General features: G+C 45.4%; 1 protein-coding gene across 1 annotated transcript in view; it reads left to right on the top strand.

Moving 5' to 3' along the window:
* The window catches only part of LOC142585538 (glutamate receptor ionotropic, kainate 2-like), a 112,709-nt gene that overhangs the window by 31,151 nt on the left and 55,900 nt on the right, over positions 1-25,658 (top strand). The window contains exons 2-8 of the mRNA XM_075696354.1: positions 1,355-1,504; positions 3,117-3,368; positions 12,308-12,540; positions 13,674-13,907; positions 22,983-23,141; positions 24,096-24,200; positions 24,885-24,983. Coding sequence (XP_075552469.1) covers positions 1,355-1,504; positions 3,117-3,368; positions 12,308-12,540; positions 13,674-13,907; positions 22,983-23,141; positions 24,096-24,200; positions 24,885-24,983 — 1,232 coding nt within the window. The remainder of the gene's footprint in view (positions 1-1,354; positions 1,505-3,116; positions 3,369-12,307; positions 12,541-13,673; positions 13,908-22,982; positions 23,142-24,095; positions 24,201-24,884; positions 24,984-25,658) is intronic.

Below are 25,658 nucleotides of genomic sequence, written 5' to 3'. Positions count from 1 at the left end.
TACAAGTTTGGGATTTCAATCTGAAACTTTTAATCGCCGATGGGACGTCGTTGTTGTGTGCGAGGATTTAAGGCCGTGTGCAGGTCGTCATGGCATTGGGTGGGATTAGGGAGCATCTAAATCCTCACTCTGGATACATCGGAAACTTTCCTTTTTTTCCTGCGGTCGAATCGGGAAGTACTATAAGGCGCAGTGCAAAACACAGTACACTAAAGCTGGCTTTCAGATTGATGACTCACGTTTAAATAGGGAAATGTTTAGCTTTACTTCACATGTACCCTGCTAGGATACGTGAATGGGTTCTACTCGGCAGACAACTGTTGTTTATGACTCAAACTGACGTGAGCTTGCCTTTTCAGTGGTCGTTGTCCTTTGGAACGAACAAGGGTTATCTAATTCTTTATACTTTTTCATGTGCGTTAATTTATAACTGCGGTTTAGATATGATAGCTTTTGCTTAGTGAAATATATGCTTAGCCTATATTTGAAAAAATGTTAGGTGCTCTGCTTTCTTTCTTTAAATGCATACAAATGGATGCATTTAAATGGATGGCGAGGGCCAGCGGTGCCTTGAAATAGGGGCCCGACCACACGGCGTTACCCCGTTTTAGGGGCAACGAAGTTCTTTCTACCAATACAGTTTTGTTCTTCTTCTTCAATGTACAATGCGGACGCTAATACAGTAATTCTGTCATTATGATTTCTCAGTCGGGTTGTTGTTCATGAAGTAAATGCCAGAACCTCTCCACGTTGATTAAGCGCTTGCCACAACGGGTATCTACAATAACTGAGATAAATAAATCTACATCATTCTACATACGAACAGTGAGGTATCCTGGCCAAATACTTCACAAAGATGCAGCAAACTTTCGAGCTTAGTACATATCTCAATAAGATCGGTAAGTCGCAGATCTTTATGTACCCGCCGTTGGTTGTAAAACGAGAAATTGGTGAGTAAGGGGCCATGGAAACTCGCCATTGCCTACAAGCTTCAACCACCTTCACGGTATATTCTATTTCTTCCTTAAAGGTAAAGAAGTATCTGCCAAAACGTCTTCGCTTGCTCCCACCTTAATCGAACCGCTTTAGTGTCGCTGTGATGGCCACCCTTCATGAGAATATTATGGCCGATGGCCTATTGTTGATTATTCGTTGCGTACTCAGCCACCGACAATGGCGACTCAGTGGAAATAGTATTTCCTTTATGTGCTGTGCTCGAATACTGGCTATAAGGCCTAGGGCGCGGGATTAAATCTCGGCCCTAGGAAAATGATTGCCTGCATGACTACGCAATACGACTAATGCTGTTTCTTCTTGCTTCTCCCTCTGTTCTATGCTCCTTTCCACATGGTAGGGGCTCTGTTTGAGACAAAGGAGGACGCCATCTTGTTCCAAGCAGCCGTGGATGTCGTCAACGAGGATTCGAGTATAAACATGGAGCCAGACTTGCTTCCGCTCGTCGAACTGCTGCCGGAAGACGACTGCTACGAAGCGGTCAGGGACAGTGAGTACGCACGCCTTGTGTTCGTTGAGAGTGTCGAAAGACTGTAAACACAAAGAAAGAAAATGGCAATGGGGGTGTAGCGGTCAACAACACCTTCGACTCAACGAAGCCTTCATTTTAAGGCGAAGGCTTTAAGTAACTCGTTGCAATCCATGGCTCAGGCACGAAAAAAGCGGCGTGTAGCCCTCTGAAGCAAAAAAATATCATCAGGAATGGCTCATACCCCCGTAAGCAAGCAAAGATGCTATGGCGGAATATGAGTGAGCAAACGAAACAAAGCACGAATGAACGAAAGAGAGGACGAAAATAAAAGAATGAAAGAACGGTTAGGTAGTGCATTAGACGCTCGCATGTGTCGTTAAGAAGGTGCGTGCATATATATATATATATATATATGAGAGCGAATGGAATTCATTCCATAGAACTGTACTGGTGACAACTGCGCACGCATTTCTGCCTCCCGTATAATGGATAAATGAACAAAAAGACCACTCTCGCGCTTTAGAGAGCCATGGCAGGGGCTAAACTTGGTTATTAGCACGCGTGAGATAAACTGGAGAGAATATGGGAGGGGTATGCCATATACCAGTGCCAATTTGACGAGGACAATTATGCCAGTGTCGAATATGGTCAAACAGAAAGACGTCGGTAGGAGTACCAGAGACTGCTTGCCTTGCATTACACGCTCCACCGGCCGCTTGAAGTAGCTATTATCAACCAAGTGTGCTGACCCATCTCCCCTTGCTCGTTTACAAGCTGCCCACTTGAACAGACTTCCAAGTGATATTGCGGGGCACAGGATCAAACCTTTCTTTAACCCCGACGTTTCGTTTTCTACTGTTAGAACCAGACAAAAAAAAAACAAATATTAGGCGTTTGCCTCGATATCGGATGCTAGTATTACTCGCATAGTTGATTTAAAAAGAAATCTAAAATTAAATTTCTTAGGTTTACAGCGAAAGACTACGACCTTATTATGAGGAACGTCGTAGTGGGGTTCTCATAGTTCTTTAACGTACACCTAAATGTAAGCACAACAGCGATCTTGCATTTCACCCCCATGAAAACGCGGCAGCCGCAGCCTGGATTTAACCCGTGACCTCAAGCTCAGAAGCGCAACGCCATAGAGATTGGTCTACCCCGGATGACTAATAAGATTCCATTCGATTCAGTCAGAAAATTTCACAAATTAGACACCCTAACACATAACGGCAGAGGGACACAAACTGACGCCGACAAGCTACTGTCTGCACCCGCTGCAGTGGCTTAGCGGCTATATGGTGCTTGCGATGCTAAATACGAGGTCGCGGGATCAAATCCTGGCCGCGGTGGCCGCATTTCGGTGGGGGCGAAGTGCGAAAAACTCCTGTGTACCGTGCATTGGGGGCACGTTAAAGATTCCCCTATAGTGGTCAAAATTATTCCGGAGTTGTCCCCATACGGCATGCCTCGTAATGGAATCGCGGTTTTGGCGCGTAAAAACCCAGAATTCCATTGAAAGCTCCTGTCTTCGTCCGTACTTTCTCTCAGTCTTGTTTCCGTAATATTTCATCGGTGAGCCTCTTCCCAATAAAACTGCGCTTCCCTTTTTTTTTTTTTTTGTCTCCGACAGCGTGCCGTCTTCTACTGCGGGGTGTGGGAGCCGTGTTCGGCCCCATGTCTTCGGTGAGCAGCGAGCACGTCAGCGACGTCTGCAACAGCCTGAACGTGCCGCACCTAGAGACCCGCTGGGACCCGGCGCAGGAGGCGTACGACGACTCACTCAACCTGTTCCCGGACCCCGCCATGCTGGCCGAGGCCTACGTGGCCCTGATGAGCCACTGGCAGTGGCGCTCTGTTGCCATCGTTTACGAGGAGGACGAAGGTACGCACGGGGGGGGGGGGGGGGGGCAATACAGTGTTTACATTTAGCAAAATCAAACAGCAACAATAACAACAACAAATAAACAATAGGCAGATTCAAGTCACACGTCGGTATTTGTGTGAAGCGAAGCTTTTGTACAGTGTTCGTGCTTAAGCTCACTTACACTTACGCTGGTGCACGTACTTCGAGAAATGAACGCACGAGTTGTCTACGTGAAGTTCTACTAGATTCGAACATGTGCGTCGGATCTGCGTTATTCGTTTACGCACGAGTATACCTTCTCGCGTCGCAGTAAGACATTTCAATGCCTTTCCAGAGAGACGCCCAGCCCCTTCTTGGCTTTCAGTTGCTCAGCAATTAGAACGCGCTTCGGATCCCGTGACACGCGCCCAATTCTAAAGCCTCACTGACAATGGACGCGTAGGTATGCTGTTTCACTGTGATCGCGTGACCTATTTTGTATTATATAATATTTTGTATTATGACTATATAGGTACATGGTTTATATTTGGAAGAGTACGCTGTAAGTAGCGTAGCTAGCGCAGAGAATCTCTCGTGAGGCACATTGCAAACAGAGCGAAGTGTGGCGTGACTGCCTCGTTAATCGGGAGATCTCGAGAAGCAGCTCGTGTGTGACGCGTGGGTGCGACTCACAGCAGCCGCCGCAGACAGACCTCCGCCCATGCAGCGCTTTGCCATACATAATAGGCGCGCTACTCTGGTGCCATATCGTAGCCATCGTAGCCGTACAGCCCGTCTTGCGCGGTATACGCTTTTCTTCTCATGCTGTCGTTCCACCAACGACGAGAGCGGTCTTTCTTCGCGGGGAAACCATGCCACCAGTGTCAGCGGCGACAACACTCAAGGGAGCGTCACATCGACCCTTACTCGTAGCCGCTCGCCATCGCCCCTTGGGGAGCAGTGATCCCCGCGGACTGACCTCAGCAGCTGAGGCCGCGGACGAGCGTAACCCTCCCCACCTCCCGACACTCTGTCCCCCCCGCCCCCTCGGAAGAGCAGATTAGATTCCCCACCTCCCGACACTCTGCCCCCTCCCCCCCTCCCCTTCGGCAGAGCGGATGAGATCGTCCACGCGGCTGAGGATGCCGCGGCTGCCGGCAACTCAGCGCATGCGTAGGCCGTTTCCTCTGCGCGCCTCCTCCACTTTACGCCTCAAGCTTTCACTGTAGCCTCCTCCTCCACTTTCTCCTCACGCTTTCTTCTATCATCTGCTGCGTTCCGCGTTCGTTTTCGTATTTCGCTGTGCTCATTTGCTCGGTTACGAGGTACGACGCCGAGGCACGCCGACGCTCAACGCAGGAACGGACGCCCAAGAGCTGCGCTCTAAAAGGTCGGCCCGCCGACTGAAACTGTTGAGCAAGTAAACCGAAGATAACCGCGTATACGGTCTGCTCCGGACAACCGTCACTTGCACTTCACTCCTCGAAGAGGCAGAGCTTGAGCTTCGGAAGAGGCAGAGCACTTGAGCGTTTGAACAACACATGGCAGTGGGGGGGGGGGGGGGGCGGTTTAAATCATCGATCCGACACCTCAAATCGGTGCGACATAATGCTAACGCAGTTCTCGCCAAATAGCCACTGAACTTTTGAGCTAGACGTTTACTGCGCATTTCGCTCTGGCTTATGTGGGCTCAACATCACGCCGTATGCACGCAGCTGCTCAGCAAAAACGCTACTGCGTGTGCATGAGCACAACGCACATGGCAGTGGCGGAAGCCGTAAAGCTGTCCTGGCTCCGGGAAGAGGCCGATTTAGTGGAGCGTAATCGTGCGTCTACCTGGTCTCGTCACATCTGCAGCAAAAGCTCTTGCGTGTCTATGGTGAATTCCCAACCTTTCCCGCGCTGAGCTCGCATGTGAACCGATACCCTAACATCACGACGGCGACGGCGCCAATGGAATCAGTGCGAACGCACTTCGAGTGTCGGTATAATTGCCATGACAGTAAAAATGCGAAATGAACCCAGTTCCCTGCAGTGTCGCAGCAGGTCAAATGCGAGCAGACCGGACCGTAAGTTACGTTCAGCTAAATCTGTCTGATCATCCGCAACCTTTATCAGCACATCGTGCAAGTCTCATCCAACAGGAATGCGATGAGAACTCTGTGCGTGAAAACGATAAATTAGTTGGTCGAGGTATACGACCTGTCTGTACATCGTTGTCCTCGTTGCGTTGCCATGCTTGAACTAAAGCTGAATGAAGGAGCGAACGAAAATTATCGGTCCGTTTCTTAGCTGACAACAGCTGTCTGCAGTAAAATGTTCAAGGCAGCTGAGCTGCGGATTTCATTGTTATCATCTATGCGGCCGTGCGTATTAACTACCTTTCACTCTTGTACGGAGCATCTGGTGGCTTCTTTTCACAATTAGGTCGCAATAACAATGTTATATAAAAATCTACATTGCAGCACTGAGTGCTCTACGTGAATTTTCAACATCTTCTGCAGATGGTATTTGCTAAATAGATATTCAGAAAAATGCGGCGCAGAAGGTGAAAGAGACTACGGTGATCTACCGATAATAATGCAGCTTGGTGATTTCCACGGCCGTGCCATTACTCCAATAAGTGCGACGTTCAATCTTTCTCGCTGGATGTAGGTTTTCCTTATAAACGTGCGAGGTATTCTAAGGTATTGTCACCTATGGTGTTGTTACTAGTATATCGATAAACTTCCCTTAGTACTACAACTTCACAGCAACAGCGCCCGTAGAGCTTCCTGAGGTCGAACCGTTCGCATAAACGCATATATTAAATCAGCACACCAACCGTGCCAGACAATAAATGTGACCTTCCTCAGAGGTGCTGAGAACAAGCTGGCATTCTCCGCAATTTCTGGAACTGTAAGGTGCACAGAATGGTCTATCAAGCACCATACAGTAGACGGCGGTCTTCCCTTTTGTGCGACACTTTCGCGACCAAATAGACTGCTGAACCCCTCCTGTGAATTTCTTCCCGCTGCGAAGTCAAGCATTAACACACTAACGGCTCACAGGTAGATTTCTTACGCACTCCGAGCGAATTTCGCTATATATCACACATTTACGTTCATCAGCAGGAAATGAAAGCGCGGCAAGCATTCGCCAGAACATAAATTGACATGCCAAGCGAAACACTGGATTCTGTGTTTCGCTCATCAGCGGAAAGGAGGTGTTTCTACTTGTGCGAACTCGTTCGTGGTCAGTTGACCTCCTATTACATTTTTCTATCGTGATGTCAGGCACATATTGTGAAAACTCTCCAAGCAAGGTCTAAGGTGTGATGGTTCCACAATCATCGCATAGAACGTGGAGTAGCAGGTCAGGCCATCAGCCAGGCTAACCTCTCCAACACATCAATAAAGCACGCATCTCTCTCTCCATGAGCCAGAAGATTCATGCTCTCTACTACAGACCCAGTAACTACGATTCCAAGCGTGTATCTTCTGGCCAAGCTGACACGGATTGCAGAAACCATGCACATGTGTCCGCTATCGCTTCATTGTCTCATCACGAATCAATTTCTTTTTAAAATTTAACGCGCATGCTCGGCGGAGGACGAAGTCGTTTAGTCAAAGTGGTGTTGTGCTGACGTTATATAAGGGCGGCTTCTAGCTTACAAACTAAGGGCGCACAAACCGGTCGTTACTGAGAGCTATACTTGCATAGCGTCCCGTTGTAGGCCATGAAAGAACAGCTTTTATTGCCGTGAAATACTTCTACATTAGTACGAACGTTAATTCAGTGTGTTAGGTCAGATTTATGGATAGAGACTCGTGTTTGTTCTTTATATCTTTCTCTTTTAAATATTGTTTTCATGTGCAAGTGTGTGTCATCGCTGGCACGCGGTAACATTTTCTTTTCGGTGGCTTTTCCCTCTGTACTTCTGTAGCAAAAATTTCTAATTTGGCTATTAGTAAAGCAGTCAGCATCACGCTGCTTCCAGATATTTCCAGTTGGAAACCATGCAGTTAGTACTGCCCTACATAAGGATGTCGCGAAGTCTGCTTCCAACATCGCGAGCTTTCGCAATGTTGGCACTCAGTGAACTCAGCACTCAGAATGCTCCGTAACCTGCTCTTTTTCTTCGCTTAGCATACTGAGTGAGCACATCAGAATCCCCTGCACAGAAGCGCGGCTAGCTAAACCCCCGGCATAAGTGGGCGTATTCCCGTTCTTGCGCGCAACTGCCATTGGAATGCGGCAGTCGTCGCGACCTTGCACTGAGCACCAGTACGTCGTAGCCGTGGGCCCACCGTAAGCTGCGAGCGGTAATTCGAGCGCGATGCCCAGTAAAGTTTCGTACTGGCGCCATTCTGCGGCCCGATCGACAGTTACTGCAAGGTCTGGGGCGAAACTGCTCCGAACGCTTTCAGCTGCGCTCAAAGGGCGCATTGCGAGGCCTCTGTTAAGCCGCGTGAGCGTTACGCAAGCGCGCCGACGGGAACTGGCGCGCGTGAAGCCATCACCAGAGCATTGGGGCTTATCGGCGCGCTTGCCCAACGTCTTCTTCGGGGCTACTATGGTTGAGGTTGGCGAGCACTCATTCTTTTATTTTTTTGTAGGCTTTACAGTCGACGCTTTTCAACTCACCAAAAAAGTTTTTTTTTTTTTCGCGGAATCCCCAACTAAGTCCTCTCTGACGGTCTGTCTTGTTTCGAAATGATGGGCAGAAAAATGATCTCAGGCCATCTTTCGTACTCTGTGCGAACGAGTAATGTGAGCGTGTTTGCTTTCAAGCGCTGGCTACGGCAAATAAGAAAAAAAGGAAAAGGAAAGAAAAAAATCAAAGAGAGAGAGAGAGAGAGAGAGAGAGAGAAAGAGAGCGACAAACATGAAATATAGAGAATAGTGGCAAGCAAACGGCGGAGCCTTATTCTGCAGCGATGTAATGCAATAAACTGGTTCGCATTGACAGAAACGGGGGTCGTTGCGTTAAATATAGCGCCAGCAGCCTATGTGGTGGGGCGGATTGAAAACTTTTTGATTTAAAGTCATTTATTCATAGCGGGCTTTTTCAGTGAGACGCAGGATTCGGCCACGCTAGGCATTTGTATAGATAAAGTTTGCATTCAAGGGCCGTAATAACCACGAGAACTTGGCAGAAAAAGAAAGAAGTACACGTTGCAGTCAGCGCCTCTTATTTTTCTCTCGGAGCTAAAGTACAGCCTAGGCACCAGCGCAAGAGGGCTATTTATTTAAAGTGTCGGTGGCTAATGCTGGGAGAAAAAAAAATACAAATGATGTGCGTCAGTTGCAGTAAGCCACAAATATCGCCCAGTAAATAACAGCTAGAAATAGTTCGGTGCTAGAGAGAGACAAAAATGAGGTATAACTTAGGGCCCTGTGCTCTAAAGTGAAATAAAGGAACACACACCAAAAAAAAAAAATACTAAATTTGTTTGCGCTAATGAAGTGTTCTTTCACCAACTATAGCCGGTCTATAAAAAAAGAAAATCAAGGTTACATGTTCCGGGGTCGATTTTACAAAGCTTCTCCTTAGCAAGTGTTCTTTGCCATTGCCAGCCGCTTTTCCTAACGATGTGTCCAGCATAGGGATTGGCTGAAATTTTCTTTTGCGAACAATCCTAGCATAAGAGCTTTTTATTTTATCTTTCTTCTTTTTTTGTAGATAGGAGCATCGCTTTGCATCTAAACAACCGTACCGTTACGTCGCTGTGATGTCACGCTTTCTAAAGCTTCTTTTCCATATTTGGGCTTTTTCTGGATGAGTAAACGTTCTTGAAACTTTCAAACCTCATTCTTTGGCTCCTTTAGCACATACGGTGTAGTTAATCTTTGTCGGTGAGGAGTAACTATGCCTGGGCAGACACTGTCGAAATTTATGACATCATGGTGGCTTGGTGCGAGAAGTTCAAGGTGGCGTCACTGCCCGTGTTTCGTTCTTGTCTGCTCTGGCTTATGAAGATTCTTATCTCGGCCAAAGTGACTTTTATTTTTTAGTATTGTAAGAGGCATTCGTTTTCTAATACAGTTCAAATTACTTTACTCGTTAGTGTCCTTTTTGATTAAGAAGAGTGAGGTAAAAGTATTGCCATGCATGACAAGTAGCCACTGAAAAGCAAATGTGCAGTTCGCTTCCACTACGGCTGTAACTGGACTACAAACGAGAAGCAGCACGTACTACTCGTTGTCTGATACCCCACACGGAGGTGTTGTTTCGCATTATTAGATTTCCGCTAAATGGAGAAAGCACACGCGAAGCAAGGGTATCTCAAGAAATGCCAAAACAGTCTGTTGCCATATAAACTAAACTGCAAATACTCTTGAAATACTCTTTCATATCTACACGACGGCTGCGTCCATTGCCGTTTACAGTATCCCTGTTCCGTTCAGGGTCTCACTCATCGCACTACACTAATGCTACTTCGATTCCCGCAAAACACGTCGCAATGCTTTAGCTTACATACAAGTAGGTACGACTATGTCGGGTTTGGCTCTGCTCTAGTGAACATTAGATAGTCTGCCAGAGCATCAAACCACGCATTTCCACAATCACACCGGATATTTATAATAATATGTCATGTTATCTAGCCTTACATTTGCAGCACCGAAGTGCAGTAAGACATTGACATCATTATCAAAATCAACTGCGATTTCCGCCCGTCAGAACAAGCTATGCTAGGTTCGTTCAACTTCTCATGTAAGTCCAACAAAATTTGGAATCCTTTTACTGACGATGAAAAGAAAGAAACTCTCAAAATACGAGTCAACTCATGCAGCAACTCAAACATCATGTCAAAGTGTTCACTTAACTCACATTATAATTATTAGCCGACATCATTTGAATATTGAATTACAAACAGTACAAAAGCAAAAAAAAAATGCGCGGAAACCACAGGAGTGTGTTAACATGATACAATCATTATATTCTTCGAAACAAATGAATTAAAAACTTAACGACCACATTATTATAATCCTTTTTACGCACGTCTTTATGTGTGCGTGCGTTTTGTTCGGGAGCTAACGCTAGCGCTGCTTGTCAAAACTTCTTTAATAGTACTCGTGAATTGCCACCAATAGAGAGATGTATTATTACCTGAACTTCTGGCAATGTTGCCCGAACCATAATTTATTCCTGTAGATATTTTTATTGGCACGCATCCATGTTAGAGCACGAAACACTATTACAAATTTACTTAGAGTTCTGGAGTTGGGACTTTGGTGAAATCCTGTGTTTTCCGAATTTTTCACGACAAAAAAAAAATGTAAAAAAACTATCCTTCGTTGACACGAGCCAAAATATGAACCGTACTCCCTACCCCAGCCCTTCGTGATCTTCTTTCTGGTCATTATGCCTCTAAATTCTTTTATCGTTTCCCCCTAATTGAATAAAAATGTAATTGTCTATATGGGATTGTATATTTTTACGGTCAAGTTGTATTTGCCATATTATTGTTGTTAGCATCGTTGCTTGAGCGTTTATTTGTTATGTGACACCGTTGCTCGTACTATCGCTTTGGGAGCGTCTTTCTAATCTCGTGTTTTAATTTTTCCTTGCATGTGACAACGCAACTTTGTTGTAACTATTTTTTATATTCTTACATGTTGAATGTTGCAACTATTTATTGCAAACACCACGTATTGAAGAGGCAAAGAGTAGCCGGCGCCGTATTTGTGTGCCAAAATCTCCTTATATCATTTAAAAAAATATATTCTCTTTTCCTCTTCATTGGTAGACTGATTGCCTTTATTGAATATAATAACGGCAACGCGACCTCATTTTGATAGAGGGACTTCAAGAAGCTATTTAAGGAGTTATGCAAGAGGAATTTAGCTAGTCATGAATATATGATATGCGTCGCAGCCGATAAGTGCCGAGCGAAGGACGTCGAAAGTAAACTAAAAGTGAGAAGGATATGTTGTTTGTTTCAGGCGAACTGCGGCATAATTTATTACATTTAGGGATACGGCGAACAAGATCAAGAGCAGTGAGAAAACGCGCAACAAGCGTTATCTAAGGGTTTCTGGGCATCCATGCGGAATTAAGGCGATATTCGCGCTATTACATAAATCTTTTTCTCAGCACGTGGGCACAAAAGACGCCGCGAACTGAAGGCGCGTTTTGACGGCACGAGTTTGCTGCCGAGGTGGCACTTATGCAATTTTACTTATTTGCGAGATAATTAGATCCTGCGTGCGTAGCTGAAAGGTGGTGGTGGCGCGGATCAACTATGCAGTGCTAACACTATAGCCATGCCAAGTGCTCAACCCGAAGCCACCGACAAGTTTATCTCTCAGCCACCAGCCGTGGTGGCTATGTGGCTATCATGCTCTGCTGCTGAACGCGAAATCATGGGTTTCGTTCGGCAGCCACATTTCGATGGGGCGAAATGCAAATAAATAAAAAGAAAGAAAGAAAAAGGAAGGCTCGTTATTAGATTGAGGTGCACGTTAAAAAACCGTCTCACCCCAGACGGTTACTGCTTCGCCCTATTTTAAGCCTTCCAGACACTAGAAAAATTTCAAGCACAGATATCCTTGGACCGAGACCTCATGCGTTGCCTGAAAGGTCACAAATGAGCGCGGGCATTGCTACAACCTTTTAAGCTAAGCTAGATTCGGTGACAAAGCGTGGGCGCGATGGGCAGCTCCATATGCACGCAGGGCTAGTGCCTCCCTACCTCGCACCTTGCCTCAATATTCTTTTATTTTCATCTCCTTAGCCGCCTTGAAGCTGTGTGGCATGGCACCCTCCCCCAGTCGGCCAAAGCTAATGCGTAGCACTCCCTCACGGTGTCTATCTATTGCTTTGGGACGTTAAATCAATCAATCAATCAATCAATCAATCAATCAATCAATCAATCAATCAATCAATCAATCAATCAATCAATCAATCAATCAATCAATCAATCAATCAATCAATCGTCTTTTCTTAGTCCCTTTCCCTTTCGTCAGCCTCACTGGGCCATTCGCTTTCGCAGAAGTAGCCGAGATGAAGGGCCTGCTGGAGGAGCTCCGCGAGGCCGACATCGACGCGGACCACTACGCGCGCAACTCGACGGACTCCTTCCGCGACGTGCTCAAGCGCGTGCGCGAGGACGGCCACACGCACGTCTTCGTCGCCATCGAGGAGGAGGACACCGAACCGTTCCTCATGCAAGCACTCCAGATCGATATGCTCAACGATGACTACAGCTACCTGTTTCGCTGCCTGGTGAGCCCCGTGACGGGACGCGAATCGGGGACGCTATCGGATCGATTGAAAGCCCCTTTATTGTGAAAAGGGGGCAAGCACGAGGCCACTTTTGGGGAAGAGAGGACGCTGTCAGACCGCGATTGGTCCACTCGATCCAAGTGTGGCTTTTCGGCAGAGGTCCCAATCGGTCGACAAGTGAACTTTTGTTATGAAGCACGGACCCCTTCATAAGATGGGTTAATCAGCCTCCTCGCACTGTACTGAGCTGTAATAATTAGGTTGGCACCCTTAGAAAGGAATTGCAGGGTGAAGAATGGACCTAAAGGTAAAACGACGAAAGGAAAACACACTCTGCAGTCCTACTTCTCTCCCTCTCATTTTCAGGCGCCGTTATTTATTCATTAGACTGTTTTACTGATAAGTAAACCTGTGTAGATGCCATAATGCCGAAACGTATGCTCAGGGCAGTGAGTCAAAAAGCAAGCATTCGACGGTGCTATAGCTGGTGCTGGCTACGGGACGCGAAGTGCGCAGAACCTGTCTTTAAAGACTAAAGAAATAGTGAAAGGAATTAGGGCGCACCTCAGCTAACACGTCTGATTCGCATTGCTGATATACCGTCAAGATTAGGTTATAGCGCTCGGGATATAAAGAAGTGCGTGAAATGAGAAGACAACTGGGGGGGCAGCGTTGAGAAGGCACTTGACGCCAATATTCACTGCGTCATGAATGTTAATGTACCACAAGTGATAGTAAAATGGTTCGCTAGCGTAAGGATTCCTTTAACAGCGTACAATCGATCCACCCAGTCAATCCTTTAGTGCTACGCAGAGAGTAACGACGTCGTCATTGCCACAATTTGAAATACTATCAGAAGACAACTTTATCAGCCCCATTAGCCTCGTCGTAGGGCCTGAGACCATCTCTTGTCACTGGCAGAGTTGTTGGCGAGGTCTTTTTGGAGTTGCTCGTAATAAGTATAATCGCACAATGCAAGCGATGTTTCAGATACATTTGTTTACATTTGTTTGTTTGTTTGTTTGTTTGTTTTCTTGCTTGTTATGGAGTTCATCACGGAAACCGTATTTGAGTAAACTTGGCTGCCACGCTGTGGCAAAGAAATGCTCACAGCGTTGCAAACCGTCGCGCAGGACTTTCACATGGCCGACCTGAGCGACTTCATCTACAGCAAGGCCAACATCACGGCGCTGAGAATTGTAGACGTGGATGATCCCGTGGCTGCAGTGCTTGTCAAGAAGGTCGACGCACTCGAGGCGGAGAACGCACCCCAGCCTACCGTGGCGGCGGCTGGGGAAGGAGAGGAGGAGGAAGAAGACTACGAGGGAGATGACGACGACCACGTGAAGTTCCCCCTCAAGCTGTCTGTAAGTAACGCCAAGACGCATACGGGCATGAATGAAGTGACTGGCTTGTAGATTCTCGCCCTGCGGTGCAACGGAAATAATGATTGTTTATGCCTCAGCACCAAACTGGAGCAAAGCACCAAGAGAACCCTATTGGATAATCACCGTACCTATTAGGACACTGTGATTCCTTTATTTATTTAGTTACTTGTTTCTTTGGTACCTCCGTAATCGTACCTCTGGACACCATCTCATTAGAATAACGACAGGGGAGGCGACAAGTGATCGAGAAGCACTAATTTTGGCCTTAAGAGAAAAAAGGAAGCAAAACTGCAATGGATCAAATATTTATTTATTTATTCCGAAGGTCATAGCAGAAGTGGGTTTTGCAAGGTACCAAGATGGCAAAGAAGACGAAGATAAAGCAGCCTCTATCTGCCCTTTGAAGAAAAGTCAGGTGTAGGAATATTTTCCCCGATTCTTGATCGGACATTTTCTCTTCGGCTGCCAGATTTCATACCAATATTTTTAGCCGAATTCATGGCCTTGGTGTTGGCATTACGCAAATTAGGACCATCAATTACGTTAGCCGGGATAGTCACTGATTCGTTATCATTATGCTCATCCCTTACTGCTTCTCGTGATTATCGCGTGATGAGGACGTTTAAATCATTGGTACTTGGGTACTTGAGAAGCGTGTGTTTGATTTGGGTGCCTGGCCATAAAAGACTAATTATAAATGAAATTGAAGACTCTCTAGCCAAGGCATCGATAAGTGACCCGATTCTCCCTTATTGCCCCTGTGACTGCTCATGTTACTGCTGTTAGATTTCGCAGGAGTGTCATTATGCAGGCAGTATCAGGCTCCGCAATTACCAACTCTGTGAATTACCGACGTCTCCTATACCCTTGGCACATAGATTTTTGCCGAACACAGAAAATTGAAGTGTCCATCACGAGGCTTCGCTGCCGTATACCTGCGCTGAACTTCTATCTCCACAGGTCTGGTCCGGTACCCTCACCATTATGCTCATTCTGTGGCGAAGCGGAGACAATAGACCATTTCTTGTCGTCTTGCAGGCGTTGTTCTATTATAAGAAAACGACTACTTGAAATCCCGCTTCGAAATATTGGTCTAAATTTATCAGTGCCTGTAATCCTATCTGTTGGAGCCTCCATTATTGGGTTCGGTCACAGAAACGTTTGCTTGACAATCCAAAATTACCTCATTTAAACCAATCGATTTCCATGTTAGACTGATCGTTCTCTCTCCCCAACATAGCTTTCTTTACTTCTTATCTATTATTAATTTTCCCCTCTTTCTTATACACGGTTTTCTTCTGATTATTTTTTCCTGCAAACACAAAACGTTTACTTTTAAAATCCAATGTTCAAATTGTTAACTCCCTTGTTATTATTATTGTTTTATGCACCTAATTTAACCACCCGATTCATGGCCAATCCCCCACTGTGGGTATGTGCCTGGGCCACTCACAACAACAACAACAACAACAACAACAACAACAACAACAACAACAACAACAACAACAACAACAACAACAACAACAACAACAACAACAACAACAACAACAACAACTTTGACTCGAACATAAAAGCAAAAGCGCACAATAGGAATTCTTCTGGCGAAATATTGAAGTGCGCACGCTTAGAAAAAACTCCGCGTTAAAGGTAAGCGCTTTAGCTTGCATACATCGGTACATGAGAGCGCCTTGGTTGCGCCAGTGCGCACACACAAGTAGACATCAGTGAATTAGGTGAATTACGTTTATCTCCTGAGAGAACAATCGACGAAGAGGAATAGAGAAGGATAACGTTTCTTCCTGTAAATATTATAATATCTTCAGTTTACTACAACCACGCAATTTTCGATCGAAATCTTATTCCGGGTACTGGCCCTGTTTGAGGATAATCGCCATCGTAATAACTGACCGAGCAGTATCAAGTGGCGGAATTCATCCGTCTCTATTAAGATACGCGCTGTTGTTGGTTATTCGTCTCAGGAACGCTGCGGTCAGCAGCTGCAATGCTCTCATGCGCAGCCAGCCCTGCGGAGAAGCACGCCGACGGGCGGACGATCTTGAAGCAGCCAGCGAAAGGGCTTCCAAAATCTCGTATTTACGATTTCGTCTTCGCGAGAAAGCGGACGCGCAACCGCGCACCGAGCCGTCGCTACACAGGGGTCATAAATTTATTTCTGAAAAAAAAAACAAAGAGAAAAGAAAACTACCCATTCAGAACGCCGGCTAGTGAGCGAAATGTTCGGCAACTTTGTGTGAAGACGCCGAGATAAAAAAGAATGGAGACTTGAGAGCAGATGTAACATTCACTTCGTTCTTCGCGCTAAATAAAGAATTAGGCTGCGGCAACCGACGACGCCCTTATCCACAGCGATTCCACGCAGTTTCTGTGTTTGTGTAGGTACATACACAAAACGCAGCGTCGACTCCGAAGAGAGCGGTCATCTCCAGGGCCACGGCGCAGCGCAGGCGGCGAGACCGTGTCTTTTTTTACGCAGCGCGGCTGGGCGACCTGGCCGAAAATGAAATGTATAGCGAAGGCAATACAGAAAGATCGAACCGAGAAAAGTCGCACCCATAGTGTGTATGGAGAGGGAAACGGCCCATAAAGGCGCGCTGTGGAGGGCGCACTTAGGCGGGATATCTAGGAAAGGGTACAGAGGCAGCAATACTAAGGAAAAAGAAAGTATATACATATAAGTGCGGAGGTGATATATTAGCGCCAACATATTGCAGGATCGCGTTGTCAGCTGCCCGCCGTGTCGGTCCTCGTAAAAACGCTCGTAAAACGGGATCTGGCTTCTCCTTAGCCCCTAATTATTCAGACGCATCCCCTCTCTATACTAGCGCGATCTTTTTTTTTTCTATCTGCTCTTACTTCTGCGCTTGTCCTGCTCTCGATCTGGTCAACCATGAACACCAGCGGAGGTTGCTGAGTGTCGGTGATTACGTTGAGTGAGACGCGACGTAAAGAAATATAAAGAATGGAAAGTGTATATAATCGGGGGTAGCCGCCGCGACCTGATATCCAATTTTGCGGAACGTGATGCTTGATTGCCATAGAGGTTTGCATCTGGAGGGCCGATGCTGCTTTGCGAGGATGAGTGAGTACTGGGTTTCTCATACTGCGCATTGATGTCTGTATCAATTATGTAGAACGTAATGGAACGAATGTGTTTCAGTGATGATGTCGACAGGCGTGACGAAACCGATGAGTCTGTGCTTGAAGCGAAGAAAATAATTAAAAAGGAAGTCCTCAGCAATGGTACACAATACAACAGCGATGAGAATTTTCGTACAGGTGAACGTCCCCCCCCCCCCCCCCCCAATGTGCTAACTTTATTTCCTCTCCTTCTCTCTGGTTTTCCGAGAGAATACTCGAGGACCTGAGACAGCTACCCATACTCGGAGTGCGTGTGCGGGTCACTTGATATCGCGTCATACAGAAAGGCCAACACCCCCTGCATTAAAAGCGCTGAGTTACCGACCTTCCGCCCACTTGTGCCTTTTCGCAACGTGTGGCGTGTAGTGGAAGCGCTGTGCATTCCTAAATGACGTCATCACAAGTGACACAGAGGACTGGATGTTGTCTACGATTTCAATTTTATTCATGTAGAGGGGAGTGCAGGTGGCAAAATGTCCATGTCTAAAAAACTTATTTTTTTAAATTTCGAAAAGTTTTCTGCAAAGTCCACTCACTCACTCACTCACTCACTCACTCACTCACTCACTCACTCACTCACTCACTCACTCACTCACTCACTCACTCACTCACTCACTCACTCACTCACTCACTCACTCACTCACTCACTCACTCACTCACTCACTCACTCACTCACTCACTCACTCACTCACTCACTCACTCACTCACTCACTCACTCACTCACTCACTCACTCACTCACTCACTCACTCACTCACTCACTCACTCACTCACTCACTTAGTCAGTCAGTCACCGAGCAATGCGACAATTCGCTTGCTCGCTCTCTCGCACGCCCACCGTATACAGTACTTGCCTTTCTAATCATCCGCCCACTTATCCGTTCGCTCGCTCGCTCGCTCGCTCGCTCACTCACTCACTCACTCACTCACTCACTCACTCACTCACTCACTCACTCACTCACTCACTCACTCACTCACTCACTCACTCACTCACTCACTCACTTTCCGAGACGCCAACAAGCCTAACTTGCCCCATTTCACTCAACAATAAAGGCACGAAGTCTGAGAAATTGGTGCGCGCAGCCACACAGTGCGGGAAGTCGGGGCCACGGAACGGTCCGAGTCCCGGCGGTTTACTTGACCTTCCGTGATGAATGCCACTACGCGTCGCACGCTGCGCGACCACGGCGAGATGCCATCCTTGCGAACGTCCCCAAATTGCACGCCGCGGCGCATAGCCCGGCCGGTACTCGACTTCGCGCTTCTCTCGAGCTTTGGCCCAGCCTGGCCGCGGGAGTAATGATCCGAGCCGAAATTAAGGACACTCGGCGTCGCTGGCAGCGAGGACACTGGAAAGACCGAGATTATACGCAGGCGCTTTCTCGCGCGAGTATTCCGTAATTGAGTTCCGTGCAGGAATCGCTGCGCAAAGAAAGTACGCAAGGAAAAAAAATATTAACGACAAGAAAACAAACAACACGGAAATGAGTTTGCAGGAGTCGTGGTGGTGACTGCCGGTGCTACTTCCGCGACATTTTGATAGGGTCTTTGATATAAAGATAAGATGATGAGGGAAATCCGCGCGCACGCGTATGTGTGCGTGTGCGCATGCGTGGATGCGTGTGCCCTTGATCGTGCGTGGGTTTGCGTGTTGGTGTGAAAAGGAAGAGATAAAACGATTTTACACTCTCACAGCTGCGTAGCTTAAAGGTGCTGCATTCCCATTAGATCATATTCTCGAGGCCTAACATAAAGCTCTCCGTGATCGTTTCATGGTGTTTACTACTATATGAACGGTTTAATGAACTGGCTTATGGAGATAAACATATTTTTTTTCACGAATAACATGAACTACAAAGCCTCTTCAATCTATTTAAATAGCAATTTTACGCCCACTTCCATACATTATCTTAGGACATATCTTTTTACAAAAATGCTCTTCGTTCAATACAAGTCTATGGGGTGAATGAAAATACTCGCAATTTCTATAGGAAAATAACGAAACCTCACTGAGAAGTCAACAATGAAAATAAAACACATTTGAAATGCAATCGCTTTTCTTTTTTACTGCAAAAGCTGAGGCTACTTGAACGTAACAGTTGTGGTTAAAAGCGAAAATGATATTTATTGTTGACAACAAATATTTCTTTGATGGACTCAGTTTTCAAAAGAGAAAGAAAAAGAAGAACATGGAAGCACAAAATATAGGGCTTCAGCTCCTGAAGGTAACAACGGCGATTGAAGTTTTTCAGCCTGCGCACCTGATAGAGTAGCTTAAAAGTGAATGCAATCAACATGGCAGTTGGCGACTAGTGCAAATCATCTATTTCCGTGAAGTCAGTGTCCGAAAGTCTTCCATTCAAAGTACTACTTAACGGTCATCCGCTGCATATCCTACATTACTTTTATTCCTTTTTTGTCTGAGAAGTCTTAAGACAATCAATTTACGCAATGATATCATGTTGGTGTGAGTGAGCCATAAAACTAACGACCCCGTTTTTCTAAATGCAGCGAATTCTGCAGCAAATAACATCGCTTTGTTCTCCTAAATGTGACGTATTTCTTATGAAGTAGAATCCATGGCCGGTCAGCGAGATAATGCATGCTTTCTCTCAAACACACGCATGATAGGCTGGCGTCAACAACGTGTAATTGTTTTAACCTATCTCTTAATAGAACAGACTTCGAAAAAGATAAATAACATATAAAGATAAGGACCTTTATTGATTTATTGTTATCGTTATCTTTCAATGCCGTATAATTACAGTATTGGTACTTCTATTTATTTTATATACGTGTACTAGTTCGCGGGATTGTTCGCCAGTAAAAATGCCACAACCACCCGCCCAAACACCACATAGAAACGCGGTGTTCCCACTAAAGCGTTTATATCGAAGCTGTAGGAGACTTCCACTCCATCGATTTACGCGTTTGCCCGCCCAAAGACTGAGGATGTTTCGATTTGAAACAGCCGTGAGAGGTGCAACCTAGGCAGCCCTTGCGCGCCTATAAACATTTAATCGCCCCTGATCGCCCAATAGCTGTCGGACTGGGTACAATGTTTTCCTTGAAACGATTGAGCAGAGCACCTGGAAGTGATATCACTGCCCATTCTTCGGGAATGAACGGATGCTTTTTTCTGAAGGTATTAAATTTTTTTTTTATCATTCGCATCTGCTGCAACTCACTTCACATCCAAGAAAACGGAGCGGAAACACACAGGCAAACATGACAGGCTGTGTATTTGGATGAAAGCTCGGGCGAATGTGGAGGCGCGGAGCGGTGCTAAATAACGGCTGCGTTTCGTTCGAATGGTTTATTGATTTCTCCCCTCCAACGTGAAAAGGGGATCGACTAAACTTTCAAGAATCGCGAGGCTGCGCTGGCTGGGCTCAGTCAACCGCAGCTGTTGCAGCTTTGAACGCTGGTTTCTCTGCGACCAGAGCATGTCACCGGGACAATATCTCAGCGGGGATTCGATCCCCACGCGGAAGCCGGCGAACGCAGTGTTGTGGTGCTCGCGTGGAAGCCCGCTTTAACTAGTGTATACGATCATGGGCACTCGTTTAATCACTGGCCCTGGGGGCGCATAACACAGCTTCGCCGGTTTCTTTTTCTGAGTCACTTTTTCGATAACCTGCTTAATCATATCATTGTCCTTTAATTCGCTCATTCTCCGTGCACTGCAGCATTCCGTGATGCATTTTTTTTATGTCAGCTGTATTGTTGAATGCCCTATGAATGACTGACCGACTCGCTCTCTTGCCCGCATGCCCGACTGCCTACCCGTTCACTCACTCACTCACTCACTCACTCACTCACTCACTCACTCACTCACTCACTCACTCACTCACTCACTCACTCACTCACTCACTCACTCACTCACTCACTCGCTCGCTCGCTCGCTCGCTCGCTCACTCACTCACTCACTCACTCACTCACTCACTCACTCACTCACTCACTCACTCACTCACTCACTCACTCACTCACTCACTCACTCACTCACTCAGTACATGTGCGCAATCACTGCCCAACCAACTAAACTCCTCACACTTTAGTAATAAATCCGCATTCACTTACTTCACACACCTTCACTCTCTCGTTCTCTTGCTCACACTATTTAATTTTTATTAATCCACCGGCTTTCTTTTGTTCCCAGTATGCCTCATTTTCTCAAGTGCTTAGTCAACCATGGATTCTTTTGCTTTCCAATTGCTCACTGAATACTCAGGTTCTACTCCCGTTCCTGGGCATACGCCCAGTGCCTAAAAAAAGATAAAAAAAGAAACCGAATGACCCATTTGCTTTCTACGGTTCTGCGTCAGAAGTAGAGATTCACTACCTGAGTTTTCGTAAATATCGGCAGCAAAAGTACCAGAAAAAAACAAAAACTGAATTGAGAGTGTCACATTTGTTTCACTTGCACCTAAAAATTTTAGTAAAGCTATCCATGCGCCAAACTAGGGTTAGACAGATGGTTTAGTATTTACAAATGCAGACGTTAAAGCTTGTTGCTTGTGCTCTGTGGTTGCTTAAATAAACAATGAAAAGGGCAGTGCACAAGGTCAATAAAAAAAAAACAAAAAAACCAGCGCCGCCCACGCTAGGGTTTTATATGGGTCTCCCGTTCATAGCGTTAGTTAGATGAATTAATACAGCTGACAGATACTATAAAAAATAAATGTGAAGCAAGCATTCATATATATATATATATATATATATATATATATATATATATATATATATATATATATATATATATATATATATATATATATATATATATATCATAAGAAGCCAACAAACACTGACACCAAGGACAACATAGGGGAAATTACTTGTGCTTCATAAATGAAATAAGAAAATGATAAATTAATGGAAATTAAAGTGGATGTCTTCCATAACGAGGGTCTCGCATCCGGCTACATTGATGCCTTCAGGCAGCATATGTGGGTTTATTGACCAGTTGCCTTCACCCAAAAAGATCACGTTCTCGTGACGCCTGCGGCAAAAAGGACGTTCCACGTCCGCCGCCAAGGTCTGTGAGTGGTGGCACTGGCTTAACACTCCCAGGGTTCTACTAGGGCGCATAAATACCCAAGAAAGTGGATGGGGAAACAGCGCCGCGGTAGCTCAATTGGTAGAGCATCTCACGCGAAATTCGAAGGTTGTGCGTTCGGTTCCCACCTGCGGCAAGTTGTTTTTCATCCACTTTAATTTTCATTAATTTATCATTTCTTTATTTCATTTATTAAGGACAAGTAATGTCCCGTATGTTGTCCTTGGTGTCAGTGTTTGTTGGCTTCTCATGATATGACTAATACAAATCGGGCCCCTCGGTTAACCCTCTTTCTTCTCGTATATATATATATATATATATATATATATATATATATATATATATATATATATATATATATATATATATATATATATACATACATAAAGTCAAATAGAAGTTGCAGCACAATGAGTTCGTAAACACAGTCACAAACACACAAACGGCGGTGATGTAGACTGCGATAAGTGTATATATATATGTTTGTGACTTTGTTCACGAACTGACTGTGGTGCAACTTCTATTTGACGTTTATATTGTTATGTTCATGGGTGTATGGGACTGTGTGCTGTGGATTTCCAACCGTATGAAATTATTTCTTTTCATTTTCTTAGATATTTCTTATATTGTTGTTCCCGCTATTAAAAAAGGAGTAGCCGTCACCATTATAAGGTGGCTACGTCTCTTTCTTTTATTTTCATTTCAATAAAAAAGAAGAGGGGATTAGACCTCCTTTCAATCTGTCGTGGTTTCACGTCACAGCGTCGTTAAAAAAGATAATGTTGTTGGAATGTAGCTGAATGTTGATTTCGCGAACGTCTTTTCGAACTCTCTGCAGACTGACGCTGCCATGCTATACGACGCGGTGAAGCTTTTCGCGCTGAGCCTCATCGAATGGAATGGCGGGAAGGACGCAGCGTTTCCAGCACTTGACTGCAGAGAGGACACAGTTTCGGACGACAACAACACTGACGAACTCATCGCAGTGATGAAAAAGGTAAACAGGCTTGTGGCTTGAAAAAAACGTCTGCCCCAGATACGCCCGTACGCGCGGCCTCTAACCACTGTTGAAGCGGCAGACTAATTCGATTCACTGGCACCTGGATGTAGGGTTTCTTTTTACATTGGAGGATGTCTTTTATCAGATAGTCGCAGAGATTGTACAAAGATACGTACGCGCCAGATAAAGTAAAGGAGCGTGCCAGGCCAGACGAATCAAAATTAATTCGCTTTCCTATGCACCGATGAAGGTCATGGCTCTTCAGTCTTTGGCCCTCTATGTTCATATTGCTGGAATGCTCCGGGCGTTTAACTTCTTCCGCGATGTCCTCGGCAGTCCTACTTAGACAGGCTGAAATGCTAAATAACGTTCACGCCTCAGCGCAGATAATGTCTCATATTTAAATGGTGAAGTCTTGATGCCATAACGTAGATTTCATTCATTTTGTTCCTCGAATCTGTTGTCTCTGCTTGGTATGCCAGAGTGTGCTGTCAGCGATGTCTGCTGGTCTCGCAGAGCAAAAAAGCAATTGGGAGGGAAGAAAGTTCTTAATCTCGTTCGCGATTTAAACGCATGTCCTGGGCGATTGTGAGCCAGTTCTTTAGACCACAACAACGTGGCATTGGCATAGCTTCGCTTCGTTAACAGCCTGAATATTGCATAATCGCAATCAGTTGCCATACATTCGCATGGAAACGAATGTCCGGTACTACGATTCTCGGCGTCACCACATTAATTTTGCGCAATATCTTACACTCATGGATATGTCTCTGCAAAAGACGGCTTATTACAATCACACAACTTTCGGTATACTATGCCAGTGTTTCTGGTAAGCTTCTGTTTCTTTTTTTTTTCTTTTCTTTTCTTATTTTTAATCAAGTAGAGAAAGTGCAAAAATACAGTGCGCTGTGATCATGAAGCTGTAGATGATTTTCTATTTCGAAATTCCAGGTCCAGTTTGACGGACTTACGGGTATGGTAAAACTTGACAACAAAGGCGTTAGGACCGACGTTAAGCTTTATGTGACCGAACTCGGACTGGATGGATTGGAGGAGGTATGTACAGTTTTGCTTTTCTTGTGATAGCAGTCGTTTATGAAAGCATTACAGGATTAAAGCACGCAAACTGCTATGATTGTGTTGGTTCATCAGAACTGAGCAATTTGCGCAGCAACAGATAACATTCCCGCATAAGTGAAAAATACTTCATGATACTCGACGACTTAGGAGTTCAACACATTGAAACACGAGAAAAATATGTGAACGCCGGTGAAAGAAACGAAAATTGATTTTTTTGGGTTGTACGGTCGCCTACGAACTCTTTACTGAAGCAGCAACTACTTTCTTGTAAAGGTTCGAAAAAAAAGAAGGTATTCAAATGTTCTCACGTTTTTTCTGAGAGAAACTAGGGAAAACATTGTAGTGATTCTGTAAGTCGTAACAACTACAAGAACAACAAAAATAAAGACGCTGTACTTGGCGTACGAAGGTAATTTTGTAGAGGTATGAATTTTGACATGTTCTTTTTTTCTGCCTGTACCCAATTTGGTGCTTGATCAAAACTGCACTAAGCAGAATTTGTTTGAAGAACTGGTGCCAGGGAGAAATTTTCTTGCGACTGTAAGGCAATATTTCTTCCACGGAAACATGTAACTAATTATCGTAATTTCAATCACTCGCCCATTGTTTGCTGTGCTCTTTGTTATCTGCATCCCACTGAGTGCTCTACTATATTTTTAGATTGGAACTTGGTCGCCTACTACTGGCTTGAACATCACCGAGGACGAGGTGGATACTGACGAAGATGAGGACGAAGTACTGCGGGTCCTATCGGTCGCCGTAAGTGGCATCATACGAGTGGGACATTTTATTGGCGTTAAGAAGCTCCTAATAACACCTCTTCTGTGTTAACTTCTAAATAAGGTAACCCCTTCCGTCGATTAGGTTACATTCGTAAAGAGGAGGGGAGGTTAAGTATCCTGTAGAGGCGTTTCCCCTCCCAGATGCGAGAGCACTCCGTGATTGGCCAAACGCTTGTAACGATTTCATTTAGAAGTACGTAAGCTCGCTGCGCACACAAATTTGCAGATACCTAGATCTATGTGCACACTTCACCACAAAACCGCAAGCGGCAAATACGTGCAGTACCTTAGCCATCATTGCTAAGGAGAGGGAGAATAAGCTTTAGTTTAGCTCAGTCCGTAGTGCGGAGTTATGGTTTTTCATATACATATTGCCTGCCTTACCTCATCCACGAGCGTCACGGACGGGCTCAACGACTGTGACAAGGGGAAGAGAGATGTTGGTTGCACCCGACAGATAAGCGTTACTCGTCCCCAATGGCGATACCTATTTCACGCCATCTGCACCTTTCGGTTTCATTTTGCACAATCCTTGTTTTCGACGTTTTTGAGACAGCGCAATACATCTCGGCTAATTATCAGCACGTGTGAAAGCTTCGACACAAAGGCCCAGGAGAGCAAGCTAGGTGGAACGCAAGGTCCCTTCGATGTG

The sequence above is a fragment of the Dermacentor variabilis genome, chromosome 6 (genome assembly GCF_050947875.1).
Source record: "Dermacentor variabilis isolate Ectoservices chromosome 6, ASM5094787v1, whole genome shotgun sequence".
In the NCBI taxonomy this organism is placed as follows: Eukaryota; Metazoa; Arthropoda; class Arachnida; order Ixodida; family Ixodidae; genus Dermacentor; species Dermacentor variabilis.
This window is presented reverse-complemented; position numbering and strand designations above follow the sequence as displayed.